The sequence below is a fragment of the Hypanus sabinus genome, chromosome X1, assembly GCF_030144855.1.
Source record: "Hypanus sabinus isolate sHypSab1 chromosome X1, sHypSab1.hap1, whole genome shotgun sequence".
NCBI classification, from domain to species: domain Eukaryota; kingdom Metazoa; phylum Chordata; class Chondrichthyes; order Myliobatiformes; family Dasyatidae; genus Hypanus; species Hypanus sabinus.
The window spans coordinates 48144228-48166335 of record NC_082738.1 but is presented as its reverse complement, the minus strand read 5'-3'; the positions used below and the strand labels follow the sequence as shown (position 1 = coordinate 48166335).

The 22108-nt window shown below is 41.3% G+C and overlaps 1 protein-coding gene across 1 annotated transcript in view; it reads left to right on the top strand.

Annotated features, from left to right (window-relative positions):
- LOC132384921 (acyl-CoA-binding domain-containing protein 5-like) overlaps positions 1–22108 on the top strand; it is a 90499-nt gene that overhangs the window by 38887 nt on the left and 29504 nt on the right. Inside the window, exons 6-8 of the mRNA XM_059956560.1 lie at positions 3073–3255; positions 4584–4690; positions 17248–17530. Coding sequence (XP_059812543.1) covers positions 3073–3255; positions 4584–4690; positions 17248–17530 — 573 coding nt within the window. The remainder of the gene's footprint in view (positions 1–3072; positions 3256–4583; positions 4691–17247; positions 17531–22108) is intronic.

The window sequence follows — 22108 nt, the reverse complement described above, 5'->3', positions numbered from 1 at the left end:
CACGTGAATTAACATATCACAGATTTTTGTTTTTATTGCATTTTGGAAAATATCCCAACTTTTCTGGAAATGGGGTTTGTAGATGGCTGTACTGAGAGAACACTTCATACTTAAATCAAAACAAAATAAAACAAAAATACATAGAGACATTAAAAATATAAACCTGGAAGCAGAATACAGATTCAGATTCAAATCAGTTCATTGTCATATACACCAGGGTATAATGAAATTCCTTAATCACATGAAGCTTAATCACATTAATCACAGTAAACTGTGTATATGTTCATGTTAAGTGGAACGACAAGCACAAAACAGAATGGTGCAATCTGAAGTGGTGTGGGAAAAATATTCAAATATCAGTAATGGAATAACCAAGAGAGGGAGAATTAAGAGACTAAGAAAAATGCATCACCAGCAGGAATGGGGAGGTGAAAGAGGTGATTGTTTCAGAAGTTTGATGGTAGTGGAGAAGCTGGGGTTTTTTTTGGGGCTTTCAAGCTCCTGAATCTTTTCCCAGAAAGTAAAATGTGAAAAGGGGAATGGCTAAGGTAAAAAGCATCCTTAGCTTTCCTGAAGCAGTGCACGGTAAAGATGATCTGGATGGAAGGAAGTGAAGAGTCTATGATGGACTGGACACTGCTTACCACTCTCTGCCAGTTCTTTTGGTCTAGAGCAGAAGAGTTGCCATACCAGGCTGAGATACATCCCAACAGATACTTTCTGCAGTGCAACTATAGAAGATTGAGAGAATCTCATAGACAAGCCAAATCTTCTTAGATGCATAAGAAAGTACACACACTGATGCTTTTTCTGCATCGGTAAGATGAGACCAGGCAAGGTTGCTGACGGCATGGATGCCTAAGTCGTTGAAGCTGTTAACAATCTCTAAGGCAATTCCATTGATGATGACAGAATTGTGTTTACCTTCCCACTTCCTTAGGTCAACAACCAACTTTTTCATCTTGCTGACATTAAAGGCTAGGTGGTTGTTTGGACAGCATGATATGAGGTTCCCAATCTCTTTCCTCTATTCTAGCTCAGCATTGTTGTCAATCTGAACGACAACAGTGGCAACATCATTGACAAACTTGAAGGCTAAGTTGGTGCTGCATTGGGCCACACAATTGTGGATATACAGAGGATAGAGCACCAATCTTGCAAGCTTGGAGAGCACCAGTGTTAAGGGTCAGTGTGGATGAAATATTATGACCAATTCTAATCAATTAAGGTCTGCAGGTCAGAAAGTCCAGAAGTAATTTACAGATTGGAACCCCAAGACAAAGGTCCAAATTTGGAGGTGAGCTTATTTGGTGTAGTGGTGTTGACTACAGTTCAATCTTAAATGAATGGCATCCTAACATAAATATTCTTATTGTTGAGGTAATCCAAAGCTTCATAGTGAATGTAGTGCAAGGCAGATGATGTCCTCTGTGGATTTATTTTTCCAGGAAGCAGATTGAAAGGGGGTCTAGATTGTCTGGGAGAATGGTGGTGATGTGGGCTACTACTTCATTATGGTCAAGGTTGGAGCTATTGGTCTGTAATCATTGTGGAGTGGGAGGAGTTAAAGTCAAATAGTAAAGGGGAAAGTAGTTTTGAAAGAATAAATCCAGAAGAGAGTTATTTTAACAATGCTGCTAACAATGGGTGATACTGTTAGAGTTAACAGCATTAAGCATTATGAGGAAGAAACTGGAGCAGAGAGGAATGGTAATTCTAGATATTCTCAGAGCAGGACTGGGAATTAAATATTCCTGAAAAGCAATATATAAAGTCTAAACTAGTGGTCACCGACCTTTTTAAGCCCAAGATCCCCTACCTCAGCCTTAGTGAAGAGCGAGGTTGACTAGTTACACGCATGCGCACCGGGGCAGAAAAGACCGGAAGTAAAAGCCTGTAACCTGGAAGTAGAAATAATGTATAAACACCAGGGGTACCCACCCTTTTTTTGCACCGCAGACCTGTTTAATATTGGCAATATTCTTGCAGACCAGCCAACGGTGGGGGGGGGGGGGGGGGGGAGAGGGGTGGTGTTAAACACGACAGGAATGCACCAATACAGGTTCCTTATGTCCAGTCTATTCCGCAATTTCACGGCTGTCGGCACTTAGCTCTGTCCTGCTTGCACATGTTTTTTCCGCTGAGAAATCTCAACAGGTTTGTTTTTAAGTGCGGGGTGCTTGGACTCAAGGTGCCGAAGCCGTTTTGAGAGCTTCATTGCCTCAGACAGCCTCCCGGCCCGAACTGCGGCCTCCGCCCGCCTGCCACCAGACGCCTTAGCCAGGTGCGGCTTGTCGTGGGTGGGGTGAGAGGATAAGGTCAGGGCAGGAGGTCCCTGTGTCAGGGCCGCGGCGGTCGCAGTCCAGAGAGAGCGGCCGATTGCGACAGGGTGCCCGCCCCCCCCCCCCCCCCCCCCGTAGGATTTATCGGCCGACAAAAGTTTGTTTCAGTAGATCGCAGCGAGGTAGCTGCTCTGATACTTACAGAACCCTGAACCTGAATTAAATCGTCTGCGAATATTTTAGCACCGGGTTCCCCATGAACATTCAGTGTGCAAAACAGGTTTAGAGGCGGTACTCATCTGTCCGCGCTCCGGGCCGGTAGCAATGGCATTTCCCGCCGACCGCGCTCTGGGCCAGTACCAACGGCACTTCCCACCGGCCACCCAAGGCCAACCAGTGATCCCTGCCACAAGGGTATCTCGACATTTAGGTGACTGATGACCTTGTGTGGGTTCAAGTTCAACAGTGGCGTGACAGGGAATGAGGAAAGGTGCAGCTGACTCATATCGTTTCCTCGCGGCCCAGTGGTTGGGGACCACTGAATTACACTGTGCAGTGCGGGGGAGCTACACGCATGCGCACTGGGCAGAAAGAACGGAACTAAAACCCCGCAACCCGGAAACAATCTCTCAACAGTACTTGTGTATTTATTTTTCATTTTTTGTTCCGGATCTACTGAGAAAGTCTCAAAAGATCAAACAGTCGATCGCGATCGACGGGTTGGCGACCACTAGTCTAAACACTACGTAGACCTGGAACAGCTTTTGTTCAATACTGTCTGTTTTTGTAGGAAAGACAGTCCGATTTCAAGAGGATGTTGAGCAAGATGGTGTCAGTAGTCATGAGACACGTCAAATGAATAACGTTCATTCAGAAGGTGAAGTTCGTGATCCAGAGGTTGAGACTTTACAGCTAGAAAATGGCAAAGAACCACGGCCTCTGGAGAGCTCCACTATTCTTCAAAGAGTTACAGGTATGGCAGCTAGAAAATGAATCAAAGAATGCAAGGGGAATTTTATCCACCCAAAGAGTAATGCAGACCAGAAGACAATAGGTGGGGGAAGACTTGAAAGGAACTGGGATGCATGTTTGAAGAGCAGGAAATGTATTACTCAACATTACAAAACTGTGGTAAAAGAGCAAGGCAGCAAGACCAATGAAGAGCTGGGTTTTGAACTTAAATGTCGACAGTTTTTTCCCTCCCACAGATGCTGCTCGAGTTGCTGAGTTCCTCCAGCTGATTGTTTGTGGCCCTAATGAAGAGCCTGGTGGGCTGGGTAGCTTTTGCACTGTGCATCATCTGTGTCAGCTGTAAGAAAAATCTTACAAAAATAAAAGTCACAAAAGGCAGAGTTGCCTCTAAACCTGTTTACCTAGCAATAAACAAGATCCATTACTTAAGTTCATTGATTTATTTATTGAGATACAGCGCCTGAATACCAGCCCAGCGATCCCCCAATTTAATTGTAGCCTAATCACAGGACAATTTATAATGACCAATTAATCTACCAACTAGTACACCTTGGACAGTGAGAGGAAACTGGAGCATCTGGAGAAAACCTACGTAGTAATGGGAAGAACGTACAAACTCCTCACAGGCGGTGGTGGGAATTGAACCCAGGTTGCCTGTACTGTAGAGCATTGTGCTAACCATAATGCTACCGTGCCGCTCACTGTTCACATCATGGAACCTCTGTATCACTGTGTCAAAGGCTCTTTCTGTTACTTTCTCTTGTTTCTTCTACTCGACTATTAATATCTGCTGCCCTGCAAAAGGTAGGAATCTTATCTTTATCTGTAAATAGCTCATAATATCTATGGTTTAATACTTGAAACATTTTGTGTCATTTCAAATTAGTCTCCTTTCTGCAACAAACTCACAAAATATGCTCAGTTCAACTAATGAATCTGACTGGACAAAGGTTCCGTGTAAAATAATCCACTTCTTTCTTCCAAATTTCCTCCTGTACCATGGAGATCGTGCCTGCTCACTGATCATAAGGTTCAGGGAACCAGTCGTAAAATACAGTTTTTAGTTGGTGAATTTTTAAAATTGAAAACAACCAGCTCCTTTGCATCTCGAAGCAATTGTTTGCAGCATGAAAATTTAATGTTGATGTTATGGTCTATAATGAGCGTCCTGTTTTGACACTCAGATGGAAAATTGTGATCTGTAAAAACAGATCATGAACTAACTCAAGTAAATATTGGGCAACACCAAGGCTCAACTTTAAAATTCTTCAAACCCATGGATAAAGAGATGTGTTTTGTTTAACACCAACTTTTCATTTTGGTGTTCAGGCAGTGACTTTAATTGCACAGCAGATGTAGTCGATGCCAATCAGTTCACGAGCGACTCAGAGAGCGAGGTCTTCTGCGATTCAGTGGAAGAACTGGACCATGAGAAGGTAAACCAGATGGTAGTAGTTAGAACTCGAGCATCACAGAAGGAAAAGTGTAATAGTTATTGACAACTGAAAGTTGTTTTGGAGAAAATTGAATGTGGTTTGGTGATTTAGTAATAGAATTCAAACTTATGTTTTCTTTTGACCTGGAAGCTATTCTGCCTATCAAGTCAGTGCTGCTTCTTATCCCATCAGTGCCACTCGCCCTCTGATTTTCTGTAACATTCTTTTTCTCATGCCCATGAACTGTCCTAGTTTTCCTACCACCTTCTACACCAGAGGTAATTTATTTACAGTGGGGGTAATTAGGGTCATTATCACCAGTATACATTTGGAATCTAAAAGGAAACAAGAGCACCTGGGAGATATTCACATGGTCAGAGGGAGAACCTGCAAACTCCACGCAGTATTCCTTTCAGATCAGCCACAGTTCCCCATCAGTATGACTGGTTTCCTTGATGGTATTGCAAAAGCAGAAACTTGTGTAAAATCACAACAGATTCTGCAGATACTGGAAGTCCGGAGCAATACACACGAAATGCTGGAGGAACTCAGCGAATCAGTCAGCATCTATGGAAATGAGTAAACAGGCAACATTTTGGACCAAAACCTTTCATGATGTCCCTTCAAAGGTGCTGCCGGATGTGTTGAGTTCCTCCAGCAACTTTTGAATAGAGAATTGAGACAGTGCAGAGAAGCAGTTTGGAGTGTGTGGTGGGAAGATGAGGTGGATCACTATCTCACTGAACACAGGCAAGAACATTCTTTACATTTACCAGTGTAAAAGAGACCTTTTACCTGCTGAATATTCCTGTTTCATCTGAGTTTTGTTCCTGACAGGAAGGGTTATCTGACAACATGCCAAACCATGCTGGATGGGTATTTAGGACTAAGGAAGAGCTTGTCATTAAATTAATTCCTCTGGACCCAGTAAAGTATGAGTTAAATAACTGCTGAGTTGTGATCCAGATATGATTGTGGGCATATATGTGCTGCCCACCAGAATGATAAAAAGGGATTCTCTGGGCAACTGATGTGTGTTAAAGGCCAGTAGGTAATCTTGCTCCAAAGTTGTCCTTTCCAGTCCTGAGTGAATAGCTGCAAAGTAGTCACTAGAGAGAGCAATTTGCTATGAAATATCACAAGCTTCATTCACTTGAGCAATTTGCTGAGGCTATTCCTTCCGATATATGGTATGCAGGCAGCTGTTAAACAGGCCGTATGCAGCTCAGTTGCTAGTAGAGACAAGTTGCCACACACTTAAATATCCAGCAGAAAGCCTGTTCTTTTACTTCCTCCCCAGATCTCCTGATGTAATTGACTAAATCTCCAGTACACTGCAACCCCAACTGTCAAATATGGGAAGGTATTGTTGTTTGATATTAAACTTGCAGACATTTAATAACATGAATACGATGTAAAGGGATCCCATTGTGGTGGGGAAAGCAAGATCTATTTGCATTTCTTATGTCCCTATGGGATTGGTACAGAACAGTGGTTCTGAAGTAAGTAATCAACCACAATCTTATTGAACGACAGGTTTGGCACAAAGGGCCAATTGGCATATTTCTGTTTGTTACTCTTTTATTATCTGTTCAGGGAATTTGGAAATGAGCAACAGAGCCGGAGTAATCTATTTCGCCCCATATATCTGCTGCACATTTCAATAAAACAGTGACTGATCTTACTGCCATTTTGCTGCACAGTCAATATCCCAAAGTTCCTTTAATATGTAAAAAATAGCTTCTGTGAAGTTCCTTGCTTTGTTTAAGTCAGAGCTTGTTATTATTGAAAGAAACTGCAGGGCTGATTTTAACATACAATGTTAAAGAAAATGGCTGCTTACAAATCATGCACCAGCTGCATCTTTCCCTTGACTTTTATTTTGTGATATTTTTTTCTCTCTAAGTGGAAAGACTTGTCTTCCAAAGTAATCACCTCTTTTGGAGCATTTTTTTAAATCCAGTTTTCAGGATATGAGTTCCAGACAGCGTTTATTGCCCATCCCTAAATGGCTTTGAGATAGTGGCACTGAAGGTCTGCTGATCTTTCTAGAGAAAGTACTCCCACAATTGTTTCAGGACTCAGCACCAGTAATGATGAAGAAATTGCGATGTGTTTTATAATGGAGGTAGTATGTGGTTTCCCTTGGGTGCCGTCCTTGTTCTTCTTGGTGAATAGATAAAGTACGTTTGCAGAAAGTACCTATCGCTTTCGCAGTTTACTGAGGAAATAAGTGTTTACGGTTGTGGATGAAAGGGGTGTGTTATTCTGGATCGTTTTGAGCTTTTAGAGAGCTTTAGAGCTTGCACTTGTCTGGGCAAGTGAAGAGTATTTTGTCACAATCCTGACGTGTGCTTTGAAGATGATGGAAAGTCATTGGGGTGTCAGGAAGTGAGTCACTTGCTTCAGGAAACCTGGCCTCTAACTCATTTGAGCAAGTCCACGGGGACTTGGATCTGAGACAGAGTAAAGACATCATTGTGATGCTAACACTGCAGCCAAAGCCCAGTCAAATCACACAACACAAACACACCTTAAAGTTCCAACAGGGTATTTCAAAAAATTTTTTTAAAGTGATGTGGCCCTGGATTATTTTGCTTTGTGAAACGGGTTTTCCCTCCGTGGTTCGTGGAAGTTCTTGCTGGACAGATTGTTTTGAAGAAGGTTTGAATTCATTGTGGAGCTCAGCAATGAACCACAGAATTCTATCCACTGTATCGGTCAGGTGAATCTGAGGTCATTCAACCTGGGGTCCAACCCAGGCTCAATTGTCTATAAGCAGGGTGACCTGCTTTGGCAAACTATGCAGCAGCTTTCTCTTTTAAATACTGGATGTCTTATTGAAATGGGACAGTTTGGCCCATCTGTAGAATGGTACACTGAAGTGACTGGGGAAGGAAGAGGTCCATTATAATTTTATGTGAAGTTGGAACCCCCAGTAATTAAAATATTTTGTACACCAGACCCAAAACATTTTCTCCTGAGCACTTCCACCTCTCTCTTCCTTTCCCTCTGTATATCTAATTCAATTATTCCTTTTAATCAATGGAAAAGATGCACTGAATTGTTGAGCATGTACCTTCAGGTTCCTGTACCTCCTTTCTGATGGAAGCAATGAGAAGAGGGCATGATCTGGGTGATGGGGGTCCTTAATGATGGACGCCACCTTTTTGAGGCATCGCTCCTTGAAGATGCCCTGGATACTGTGGAGATTAGTGCTCATGATGGAGCTGACTGAGCATACAACACTCTGCAGCTTATTTCAATCCTGTGCAGTGCACCTCCCCACACCCCCACCTACCAGATAATGATGCAACCAGTTAGAATGCTTTCCATGGTACATCTATAGAAATTTGTGATGGACTTTGATGACATACCAAATTTCCTCAAACTCCTCATGAAATATAGCCACTGTCATGCCTTCTTTGCAATTGCATCGATACATCGATTGCATAGATCCTCAGATGCTGACACCCAGGAACTTGAAATTGCTCACCCTTTCCACAACTGATCCCTCAATGAAGACTGGTGTATGTGTGCCCTCATCTTACCCTTTCTGAAGTCCACAATCAATTCTTTGGTCTTATTGATGTTGAGTGCGACACCACTCAGTCAGCTGATCTTTCTCACTCCCCTCATCACCATCTGAAATTCTGCCAACAATAGCTGAGTCATCAGCAAATTTATAGATGGCATTTGAGCTTTGCCTAGCCACACATTCATGGGTGTAGAGAGAGTGGAGCAGTGAGCTAAGCCCACATCCTTGAGGTGCGCCAGTGTTGATTATCAGCAAGATGGAGATGTTATTTCCAATCTGCATAGACTGCGGTCTTCTGGTGAAGAAGTAGAGGATACAGTTGCAGAGAGAGGTCCAGAGGTCCATGTTTTGGAGCTTTTTGATCAGACCTTCAGGAATGATTGTGTTGAAAGCTGAGCTGTAGTCGGTGAACAGCAACCTGACCTAAGTAATAGTATCGTCCAGGTGATCCAAGGCCCAGTGGAGAGCCAATGAGATTGCGTCCACTGTAGACCTATTGTGGCGATAAGCAAGTACCTGGACACATTGCAATTTGCTTAGGCAGTAGTTGATTCTAGCCCTAACCAACCTCTCAACGCGTTTCATCACCATAGATGTGGGTGCTACTGGACGATAGTTGTTAAGGCAGCTCACCCTACTCTTCTTGGGCACTGGTATGATTATTGACCTTTTAAGGCAGGTGGTAACTTCCGATTGCAGTAAAGTGAGATTGAAAATATCTTTGAATACACCAGCTTTTTGGTTTTCAGAGCCTTACTTGGTCCATCATCAGGGCCAGTCGCTTTGAGAGGGTTTATCCTCTTGAAAGATGTTCTGATGTTGGCATCCAAGAGAAAGGTCACAGGGTCACTGGATGCTGCTGGCATCCTCATAGCTGTAGTTTTATTCTCCCTTTCAAAGTGAGTATAAAAAGTGTTGAGTTCATCTGTGAGTGAAGCATCACTGCCATTTATGTTAGGTTTTGTGTTCCGTGATACACCGTTGTAATGCATGGTGTTTTGAGTTACTGTTGCCTTCCTGTCAGCTTGAATTAGTCTGGCCATTCTCCTGACCTCTCTCATTAAAAAGGCACTTTTGCCCACAGAACTACTACTCACTGGATTCTTTTTTTGTTGTTTTCACACCATTCTCTAAACTCTAGAGACTGTTATGTGTGAAAATCCCAGGAGATCAGCAGTTTGAGATATTCAATCCATTGATCTGGCACCAACAATTATCCCATGGTCAAAGTCACATAGGTCAAATTTCTCCTCCATCCTGAAGTTTAGTTTGAACAACAACAACTGAACGTCTCCTTCATCTTGCGAAATTTAATGGCAGTTAGCAGACCAGCATAAGGTTCATTACCGCCAACTACTGAGTGGGACTGTGGAGCAGAGACAGGAAGTATACCTACTAAATTCTGCACCCCCCCCCCTAAAAAAAACCTCAAATAATATCAGAATGTCTAATGCTTTTCAAAAAGTCAAATATCCAAATGTATATTACAATGCCAGTGATATCCTAACAAAGTTTCCATGTTGAACTGTGTCTGTCCCAAATATCTCAATTTAGCAATTAGATGTTTCCTTTGCACCTCGTATGCTGAACCATTTCTTGACAAGTACATTCCCTACAGATGCCAGTATTCGTGCATATTAATTCTGAACAAGGAATTAATTCAACCTTGTATGTCCAATCTGTAAATATGTAAGTATAATTTCTTCTCTCTTTTTATATCCATCTCCAAGTTGAGTTCCTACCTTCCTCTGAATTTTATATAAATATGGTCTTTCCTTTTCCTTAAAGTTGCCACATGATCAAATAGACTTTTTAATTACAGCTTTCACCTCCCCTTTATGCAAAGGCACCACTACCTTTACATTCTTAATGTCAAGTGATTGCTTGGCAAGAATGTCTGTCACCTCGTTTCCTTCAACCCCAACATGGACAAGAACCCACATGAAATGCAGACACAGGCCTTGACCCTGCAGCCTCAACAGATGTTGTCCAATCTCAAGAAGAATGTCTGGCCAACAATTTGAAATCTCTATTTTAATAGATGTCAAAACCCAGAATGAATCAGAGTACAGAAGTACATAATCAAGGCTAAAATAATAGCAACCATCTCAGATATGAATACTGGTACTTTGTCTGATAATCTTTTCTTAATAGTCACCTGAAACTTTGGAACATAAACAGAAACGCTTGAACAACCTTTCACTGGATCTTTTAAACCGTCTGTGTAGATGGGTAAAAAGCCACAATATCTGGCCTTCATGTTGCTGAATTACCTGTGCCATTGGTTATACAATTAGTTTTCAGCTTGATCTTCAGTGATGGGGCAAATGAAGTTGAGTGAAGTTATCCCCTCTGATTCAGGAGCCTGATGGTTGAGGGGCAGTAACTGTTCATGAACCTGGTGTGAATCCTGAGGCTCCTGTACCACCTTCCTGATGGCAACAACGAGAAGACAGCACAACCTGGGTGGTGGGGGTCTCTGATGATGGATGTTGCTTTCCTGCCACACCAAGTTCACGGTTGCTCTCTTTTACAAAATCCAGATTGGTATACAGCTAATTTTCCACTGCTTTCCACAAGATAAGAAAGCCTTACTATAAACATTTATTCCATTATCTTACAGACATGTAAAGTTAGCTAAATAGGTCCATTATGGAAGAATCTGATTGATCCTCACTAAATTTCAATATCAGAATAACAACCACCAATTTCCAGGAGAGAGGAAGTTGCTGTTCAACCTATATTGTAGTAAAGAATTTAAAAACCCCTTAAGTTTTGAATCTGATAACCATGTAAACATATTGTAATAAATATCATCTTTGCCAGGTGATGTCTGACCATCACCATTAATAGCCCCTTTAAGTTCAGACAAAGTAAATTCAATATCCAAGCAGGAATTGGAACTGGATTTTTTTCTTAGCTTGCTTGCCAAAACTGTTTCTCTATTAAGAACTCTCGTTATTTAAATCAGCTGAACTATGTACACTGGCATGTGGTTTTGCTAATAAGTCTGCTTTATCAGTCAGTAACTGCAACTTTCTCCCCAACATACAAAATTGGTAATGCATCAAGTTCTTTTTTAAAACTCCCTGCATTTTCCATATCATATCCTTAACTTCCCCTACCTGGATCTCTTTCCCAACACTATCACAGTACATTCTCAAATACACTTTCTTTGTCATTTTCACTACTTTTCTCATTATAGGTTCAAAGGTTCATTTATTATCAGAGTATACAACTCTGAAATTCTTCTTCTCCAGATAGCCATGAAACCAAGAAAAGAAGGACAGCACTATCATTAACCCCCAAATCCCTCCTCCCTGCACAAAAACCAAAAACAGAACAGGCATATCGACCTCCAAATAGCTTGAGCTCTTTTATATTGCATGAAAAATGAGAAGGACTAACACTGCCTAACTTTCCTAAAAGCTTTAATGCACACCTTCACAGCTGTTAAATTCATCCATCCACTGGGGAACTGCTTTGCTTTTATTATCTCCCAACTGTCTGGGAATTGATTCCTTAGCTATTGAGTTGAGTACAGAGCTCAGGGTATTATTACTCAACTCAATATCCTCCAAAACCAAATGATCAGAAAATCTACTTTCACATAAATCATCAAATACATCTCAATTTGCCTTTTCAAAATTCCATCTGGGGATATGAGAACCTTTCCTTTGATACATTTCTATCCCCATTGTACAGATAATGGGGAAATGATCACTCCCCACTGTTGTATCATTATACACTTCCCAGTTACACCACTTGCTGTATTCTCAGATACCAGTATAAGATCTACAGCAGAAATAGTGTTGTTAAATAGATTCCTCCTTGTACTTCTACTATCATTCACACACACCAAACACTTTTTCTTCCAGAAAGTCATCCACCATCGTCCCATTCATATTTCTGTCACTATAATCCCACATAGTACCATGGGCATTAAAATCCTCAGATCACATAACCTCATTTTCCCATTTCCACTCACTTTTCTAGTATATCAGGCATTAACCGTTCACAAGGATTATAAAAAATTATTATCTGTACTTTACTATTCTTTCTCGAAATTACAGCCTTAATTGACTCATGAATGACTCCAATTTCCCATAACTCTATGTGCTATCCCACTTTTGACAAAGATAGTCACTCCTCCTCCATTGCCCATTTCCAATCGCGTCTTGCATGACCAGAACCTTGTGTCTTAAAATTTCAGAAAGATTTCCACCAGGTTTCCTGAACACTTATAACATCAGATTTATTTGGTAATTCCTTCTACAAAGTTAAGTATTGCAACAGGGGACAGCAGAGCTTCGCTTCCAGATGAGCTCAATGCCTTCTATGCTCGCTTTGTCCACCAGAACAGGGAGGAACCATCACACGCACCCATGTCCCCCGATTGAAAACTTGGCTGAATGTGTAATAACAACAGCCTCTCAGTCAATGTCAATAAGACCAAGGAAATGATTGTAGACTTCAGGAGAGGGAAACCAGAGGTCCATGAGCCAGCAATCATCGGATGATCAGTAGCTTTAAATTCCCGAGTGTTGCTATCTCAGAGGGCCAGTCCTGGACCCATCAAATAAATATTATTGTGAAGAAAGCATGATAACACCTCCAGTTCCTCAGGCGTCTGCATGTTATCAAAAACCTTGGCAAACGTCTATAGATGTGTGGTGGAAAGTGTGCTCACTGGCTGAATTGCGGCCTGGTATGAGAACACCAGTGCCTTTGAGTGGAAAATCCTACAAAAGGTAGTGGATTCGGCCCAGTACATCATGGGTAAAAACTCTCCCAACCAATGAGCACATCTACATGAAACATTGCCGTAGAAAAGCAGCATCCATCATGAAAGATCCTCACCGTCCAGGCCATGCTCTTTTCTCACTTCTGCCATCAGGTAGAAGGTATAGGAGCCTCAGGAGTTGCACTACCAGGTTCAAGAACAGTTACTACCCCTCAACCATCAGGCTCTTGAACAAAAGGGAATAGCTACACTCATTTAAGGACTCTGCTATGTTGTTATTTCATACTCATTATCTAATTATATCTGCATTTGTACAGTTTATAGTTTACCGTTCCTGATGCTTACAGTGTTACAATTAATGTTTTATAAATTTGCTAAGTATGCCCACAGAAAAAGAATCTCAGGGTTGTATCTGGTGACATGAATTTACTCTGATAATAAATTTTACTTTGAACTTTGAAGTTACTTCGAAAGTTCAATAAATTTCTTAAAATCTTGACTGTTAGGTAACAGGCTTCTAGCATTCCATTGTGAGAGCAGAGAAACTATTAACAACTGTCCTTTGAAGTCTGCACATTATTTACTCTTCCATGTAAGGTATCATTAATAACTTCAAGATTTAAGTCTTTTATCCCTAGATGTTTTTCTGCAGCTTTTGATATAACTTAAATTTTTTTTCTGTCCTACTTCTAGTTTGTGCTGTACAATTTACCACATCTGCCATGAAAGTGACAAACTTTAGTTTGTCAACATCAGAGAATCCTTTGTTATACAATCATGTGCTTTACCCTGTATTTAATCTATCTGGATTCTGGATAGAAATGGGTCCCATTGACACTGTCTTCTGTACTTTCTGCAGAGTGTCTGTATGTGATATGCCCATTTCCACCAAAATACACTGCACTTCCACAGCTTTCTTTTATACAGGACATCCTACATAAGCAAAGCTATGCTCCCTTCACAGTTGCTACATTTTGGTGTAATCCCTTCTCCACAATTTCCATAATCCTGTTCTCCACCTCATCTACCACATCACTTTTTACCCTTACACACAGCTGCCTCATGACCAAATGTTTGGCACTGAAAACATCTTAGAGGGAGCAGCACAGATTAACCCTATCCAGCAACTTTTTTTCCATCAAATTTAATCAACACCAAGAAGCTATCTGTTCTTAACCACCATGAAACCCTTTTAAATGTTTAGTGTCCACAACTTCTCCCCAAATGAATTATTTTTAACTTGATCCATGGATACATTTAAAGGCACCGCAGAGATTACTACCCAAAACCACTGACATTCAATATAATTCCTTAATGTTACTTTCTTCCCTCTCACGGATTTTAATGCCAAAGCTTTCTCATATTGCTTACTGTCTTTACAAAATACTAAAAGTGACCTCCATCTCTTAAATGTTTTGCACCCACAATATATCTTAATGCTTTTTCAAATCCTTAGTTAGTCTAATTAAATCCTCTCTATGCCTTCATTGCTGGACAATAAACCACTACAGTTATTGATTCACTGCTTATTTTTCTGTTTCCCAGAAACCTGCCATTCGCCTTCCTCCATACCCTTTCACCCATTACCACCTCCGACTTCTCAATCACTTCTTGCCTGAGAGAAAACCCCCAACAGCAGGCTGAGCCCTTTGCTCCAGCCCCAATCACCTACCACTTTACCTACCTCCAAACTGAACCCCTTGACCATGACTACATAATTTTATGCATTGAGTTGCTGCCACATGGTTGGCAATTAGATATTTGCTTTAATAAGCAGATGTACCTAATAAAGCGGCTCCTGAGTATATTTCACTATATTAAAGATACAATACAAATGCAAGTTGTTGTTGAAATAGTTTTTCACAGATTATAAGCTATTCTAATTTTGTGGCATTATGATAGAAGCATGTACTACCGTAAATTCCGGACTATAAGCCGCTACTTTTTCCCCACGCTTTGAACACTGCGGCCTATACTACGGTGTGGCTAATGCATGTTTTTTTTTTCATGCCACCAAAAACATTTTGCCTCATAACAGTAGACCAATAAAATTGATGAGTAGTTCACAGAGGTCCAATAAAATTGTACGATAAATCAAGCGCACTTTCACAATTAAATTATTGTAAATCAGTCATTTGTACTCACCCTCATCAACATGGAAAACACTCGAACAAAAGCATATGATGCAGCTTTTAAGTTAAAGGCGATCAATCTGGCGGTTGAAGAAGGAAATCGAGCTGCTGCACATAATCTTGGCATAAATGAATCGATGTTGAGACGGTGGAGACGCCAGCGTGAAGAACTGAGTCAATGCAAAAAGACGACAAAAGCTTTCAGAGGTAATCATAGCAGATGGCCCGAACTTGAAAACTTTCTTGAAGACTGGGTTAACACGCAGAGAGCAGGCGGCTGCGGTGTTTCCACCATGCAGATCAGACTGAAGGCTAAAGCAATCGCCACCAAAATGAAAATCGAAGATTTTAGAGGTGGGCCATCGTGGTGTTTTAGATTTATGAGACGAAAAGGCCTGTCCGTCAGCGTACGCACGACTCTGTGTCAGCAGCTCCCTCCCGACCACGAGGAACAACTTGCTAACTTCCGCACATTCACTCAAACAAAGATAGCGGAGAATTCCATCGGGCCAGATGATATCATAAATATGGATGAAGTGCCTTTGACGTTTGACCTGCCTCTCACTCGGACTGTTAATAAAAAAGGTGACTCGTCCATCACACTGAAAACAAGTGACCATGAGAGAACGCATTTTACTTGTGTTCTGAGCTGCACAGCATCCGGACTAAAGCTTCCACCAATGGTGATTTTTAAGCAGCTGACAATGAAAGTTCAGTGAAAGCTGCCATCAAGAGTACAAACTCAATTCCAGCTGTGATTCCTGGGGGCACCACGAAGTATTTGCAGCCACTGGACATCAGCGTGAACCGGGCATTTAAAGTGGCACTGCGCGTTGAGTGGGAGGCTTGGATGACGAGCGGCGAGAAATCCTTTACCAAAACAGGACGCATGCGAAGAGCATCAAGTCTGCCAGTGGATCCTAAATGCGTGGAGCCGTGTCACAACATCCACCATCACCAGCGGGTTTCGAAAGGCTGGACTGCTGCGTGATGAAGAGGACCGCGTGCGCTCAAGTGAGAGCGACAACGAAGAGACTGAAGTGAGTGACGAGATCCTGAGGTTGTTCAATTCGGACACTGAAGGACTTTGATGGTTTTAGTGCGCAGGAGGAAGATGAAGAAGGCGATCAATAACTTTTCCTGGTAGGCTGCAGTATATATATTTTTTTTACCAGTCGTTAGGAGATATTGGAATGTTGTTCATGCACTATTCAGTAAAAAAGTATACGCAACGTAATTTGTGTGTTACCGATACGTATGTATATTTAAAAGTAGCTGTGTTACAGGCACTGTTCGAAAAAAAGCATTTGCAATATATATTTGTTTATGTTACCATACGGATTTAATTAAAAGTTAAAAAATCCTCACATGTAATATCTTTCTGTGTAAATATCTCATATAACAACGTGGGACACCTGCGGCTTAAAGTCTGGTGCGGCCTGTACAAGTACAAAATTGATTTTCTTTCTAAAATTAGAGCGTGCGGCTTTTAATCAGGTGTGCTCTGTAGTCCGGAATCTACGGTAGTTTGTAAGGTTTGGGGAAGGTGAAGAGAAGGGTGTTCATTCACCCTTCACCAAGGATGAAGCAGTGTTCATTCATTCAAGAGTGAATTTAAGTGCTTTAGATCAGACCCCAAGTAAAAACTTCTCAGTTGTGAAGCTTTGGAATTCACTTCTGTGTTTAGTGTTCAGGGTAAGAATTACGGCAACCTTTTAGATTAGTTTGATGGATGGATGAAGGAATTGGCCAATGGGATATAGGTTTAGGGGAGGAAGTTTGATAACACCTGACATAGATACTTGGTATAATACTTGAACACTTTAATGAAAAGTTCAGTAGGTTTTTTTTATCATTCTTTTCATCCAACCAAACACCTAGGACACTCTGGTCCAAGAGTAGCCTACCCTCATAGTCAAAGCTCAGGTGAAACATTTGTACTTGTAGTTGAAGGGAATGTTGTTGGCTCAGATTCTCAAATTAAATAGGTCACATTCAGTCACAGTGTACACACAGTCCATTCTTTTTTCCAAGGAAGCTAATAAAACACAGCTAAAACTTCAAAGATATTTTTGTGGTGTTCCTGTGTAATCTCAGAAAAGAGCTGGTCTGCTGATAATTTTTCTCCCTTTGTGTTTTCCAGATTTCAGAGAAATACAGTAATGGAGTGATTGCCAAATGTTCTCAAGATTCTTCCCACTCACAAGACATTGCGCACACTCCACTGGTCCACAGCGCCTCACTGAACTCTTACTGGCCAGCTGGGTACCAGCTTGCAGCCGAAGAGTTGCATCATTGCCAGTCGACATGTACCAGTAGCACTGAGGAGCATGAATTGGTTACAGGTGCTCAGAAGAAAAAGAAGGAGAAGACAGCATTTGCGGATCCCTCCTTGGGACCTGATGACAAGCTGATCAAGGAAAATGGTAAGTACAGTGGTTACTGTATGTATTTTAACAAGCATCCATGTAAAGAAAGCAACTGTTGGTTGCACAATACACGGATGGAGAGTTGGTTATTGGCAGAAAACAAAGGGTAAGAATAAATGGTGCTTTTTGGGTTTGGGAAGAGGGGTACTGCCAGCATTAGTGCTGGGTCATGAGCTGCACTCAGACTATGCCAATGATTTGAAAGAGAGAAGAAAGTATAAATATAACTTCTGTTGTAAATCAGGTGAGTTTGGAGGAGGAGAGGCAAAGAGGATGCAAGGAGGTATACAAAATTAAGAAGGCTCGGGTAGATGATACACTGATCCTTCCCAAGATATAAACAAGCATTTGGAAGACCACTGATATAGATTTGTCAGTTGCTGCAGGCATCTTGGACCATAAAAACATAGTGGCAGAATTAGGCCATTCAGCCCATCGAGTCTGCTCTGCCATTCCATCACGGCTGATTTATTATCCCTCTCAATTCCATTCTCCTGCCTTCCCCCCGTAACCTTTGACACCCTGCCTAATCAAGAACCTATCAACCCCCTCTTTAAATATATCCAATGACTGGGCCTCCACTGCTGTCCATGGCAGTGAATTCCACAGATTCACTACCCCTCTAGCAAAGGAAATGCCTCCTCATTTCTGTTCTAAATGAATGTCCCTCTATCCTGAGGTTGTACTGTCTGGTGCTAGACTCACCCACCAAACATCCTCTCCACAACCACTCTATCTAGTCCTTTCAGTGTTCATTAGGTTTCAATGAGATCCCTCTTCATTCTTCTAAACTCCTGCAAGTACAGGCCCAGAGCCTTCAAACACACCTCATACATTAACCCTTTCGTTCCCAGGATCATTCTCATGAACCTCCTCTGGACCCTTTCCTTGCTTAACTGCTCACAATATTCCATTTGCAGTTTGATCAATACTTTATAAATCCTCAGCTTGATAGAGTTGATGTAAGAATTGTGGAAGCTGCAGTCATATGGACAAATGTAGAGTTTTTTTGCATCTTCTCCTGGCTTGTGCCTTGTTAAGCGAGATCAGTCATTGCACCAAGCTGCTTATAGCAATATACCCTCTAATCTGCAATTACCAGTGTATGCCAACATGTTGTACTGTGCAATTTTTCCCCAGTGACAACAATATGTACATACTGAATAATTTCTTCAGTGAATAAGCTAGTTCTAAAATCTGCAGACAAATCATCACAAATTCCACATTATCAACACCATCAGCATCAGAAACCGGAAAAAGAAATCTTATTGTGTACGATCGTGAAATATACTTAACGTGTCAACAAGCTCGAGGGTGACAACCTTTTGCACGCAGTTTAGATTCCTTTGTATGCTAGTAGAAAAAGACGTGTGTACGAGCGCATACATGTGTACACCTTAGAGGGAACATTGGCTTATAGGGATAATTGTATATTGGACTTTTCGTACCGCAAGAGGATCTCCCTTTTCCGATGTGTCCTTTGAGCACCCATTTATGATACATGTGTTTTTACTTTACCAGCAAATTCCACAAACAGAAATGCAGTATTAATCAGATAACTTCCTTTTAGAGGTAAACATACATCAGGTCACCAAACCCTTCTTTGAAGTTGTACCATGGAGGGAGCAGACAATATTCAGTCTGACATCTTATCCGATAAACAACTGTCAGTGCAGCAGCTGTCTGTACCATAGTAGATGATTGTCTGCCTAGAGGTACTCAGTGTCCACTTTATTAGGTACCTCCTGTGCTGTACCTAATGAAGTGGCCACTGAGTGTATTTTTTTTTGCACTAAAGTAAGCTTCTCTTATTTCTGCAGTGCAACTATTATACTCCTGGCTGCAATAGATGTGTAACTAAACTTGCTGGAGCATCAGGGTGAAAATTAGCTCCCAGATGATGACCTTTATAGATATTAACAGGTTTCCACCCACTTATTGAACTCTGGCATTAATGGCCTTAAAACCATGTCTAACCTTACCTTTGATGTGATGTAATGTCTTCAAAGACATTCTTTTTGGTGTTTAGTAAAATCTGAGGGTATGTTTTTAGTCTGAATTTTACCTGAAGAAAATAATCTAGTGAACTTTCACGATTGTGGTGGTATTTCAATTATTTTATTGAATATTTATTTCTAAAGTAAATACATGTTCGGCACAGCATTGTGGGCCGAAGGGCCTGTATTGTGCTGTAGTTTTTCTATGTTTCTATTAAGGTTAAAGAGAAAAGGTAAATCAAAAAATGTGCAGTCATTAGTCTTCCTGTAGCATGCTTTTGACTGGAATCTCCATGAAATGTTGCCGGAGAAAAACAGGATCCATCATCAAAGAACCTCACCACCCAGTCCATGCTCTTTTCTTGCTGCTGCCTTCAGGTAGAAGGTACAGGTGCCTCAGGACTCGCACCACCAGGTTCAAGAACAGTTGTTACCCCTCAGACATCAGGCTCTTGAACAAAAAGGGATAACTACACTCATTCTACTTCTGGTGTTTCCACAACCGATGGTCTCACTTTATGGACACTTTATCATGTTATTTCATGCTCGTTATTAATTGCTATTTATTTATATCTGCATTTGCACAGTTTGTTGTCCATTGATCCTGTTTACAGTTACTGCTCTATAGATTTGCTAAGTATGCCCACTGAGAAAGAATCTCAGGGTTGTACATGGTGACATGTATGTACTCTGATAATAAATTTTACTTTGAACTTTGAAGACACTTTGCATGGAATCCAAGAGAAGTTTATAAAATAGTTTTCGCCTACATTCAGCAAATTAATGAATTAACCAACACTTTCAAAGTTATTCTAAATCTGGAAATATAAGATTTCCATGAATGATTGTATTAATACTGCAGTAAGGTCAAAGGTCAGGTTTAATGATACACTATAGAAATACTTTGCTAATTGCTGGTTAGATGGAGCCCATAGGAGAATTTATGATAAGTTCTCCGATAGGCAGTGGAATGAATTCAGGGCTAGTGTGGGATAAATCTGAGTCCATTTTAGGATTGAATTCCTGAGGTCATTGCTGTCATCACTAAAGCAGGATAAGAAGGAATGAGACCTGCATAAAATGGCTGCCACCAATCAAAAATGGCTGATTTATTGTGCAGTAGCTGTCGCTTTTCTCCTTTTAGTTATTGGGTGAGAATTATGCATTGGTGGAGCCAGTTCCCTGAGCTTTGTAGCAAAGGTTTAAAGTCTTTAAAATATTTTTTTGTGCATAAGCAGAACATGTATCTCAACAGATCATGCAGGGTTTCAGTTGAACATATAACTCATCCCATCTTTTCACGGTTCCACCCTTTGGCAAATCCTACCAAATGCTGAATTCTTCATTTACCTTCCTCCTGTATGTATCATTTCTTCTGTGCACTTGAAGTTAAAATTCTCAAATTCTACCCATTTTCCAGCTAAGGAAGTTGCTCTGAATTCCCTGTGGTTTTTAATACTGTCTATCACACATTTACCACCCCTTGTTCTCATCTCACCTAGATCCACCCTGTCAAATTTTTAATCATTTTAAAAACTTAGTTGGGCCTCTCCTTCAGTCTTTCTTTACTACAAAAAGAGCTGCATCCTGTTCAGTTCTTTACTGGTGGAAAAAACTTCACAAATCTGACATCATTCTAATAGATACTTCTGCACTTTAACAAGTGCCTCCGTATCTTTCCAACAGAATTTATGTGTAGGTTTTGCGTATTTTGTCAGCTTTTCAACTCTATCCAATTAGAAATAGTCAATGGCTCATATTCTGAGGGCTGGAGTATAAAGGAAGGCAGTTCTGCAATGGGTATAGAACTGAGTTTAGTTCTGTAATGGACCTCAGAAAAGAATTACTGTAAGTGCCAAAATAATATCAAAACATAATGGGTTAAGTTATGAGAATAGGTTGAATAAACTTGAACACGAGGAAATCTGCAGGTGCTGGAAATTCAAGCAACACACACAAAATGCTGGTGGAACACAGCAGGACAGGCAGCATCTATAGGAAGAAGCACAGTCAACGTTTTGGGCCGAGACCCCTTGTCAGGACTAACTGAAAGAAGAGATACTAAGAGATTTGAAAGTGGGAGGGGGGATGAAATGATAGGAAGAGACAGGAAGGGGATGGGTGAAGCTAAGAGCTGGAAAGTTGATTGGCAAAAGGGATACACAGCTGGAGAAGGGAAAGGATCATGGGGCGGGAGGCCTAGGGAGAAAGAAAGGGGGAGGGGAGCACCAGAGGAAGATGGAGAACAGGCAAAGAGTGATTGTGAGAGGAAGAGAGAGAGGAAAAAGGGGAGAGGGAGAGGGAGAGGGAGAGGGGGGGGGGGGAGAGAGAGAGAGAGAGAGAGAGAGAGAGAGAGAGAGAGAGAGAGAGAGAGAGAGAGAAATAAATAAATAAGGGATCGGGTAAGAAGGGGAGGAGGGACATTAATGGAAGTTAGAGAAATCAATGTTCATGCAATCAAGTTGGAGGCTACCCAGACGGAATATAATGTGTTGTTCCTCCAACCTGAGTGTGGCTTCATTTGGACAGTAGAGGAGGCCATGGATAGACATATCAGAATGGGAATGGGACGAGGAAT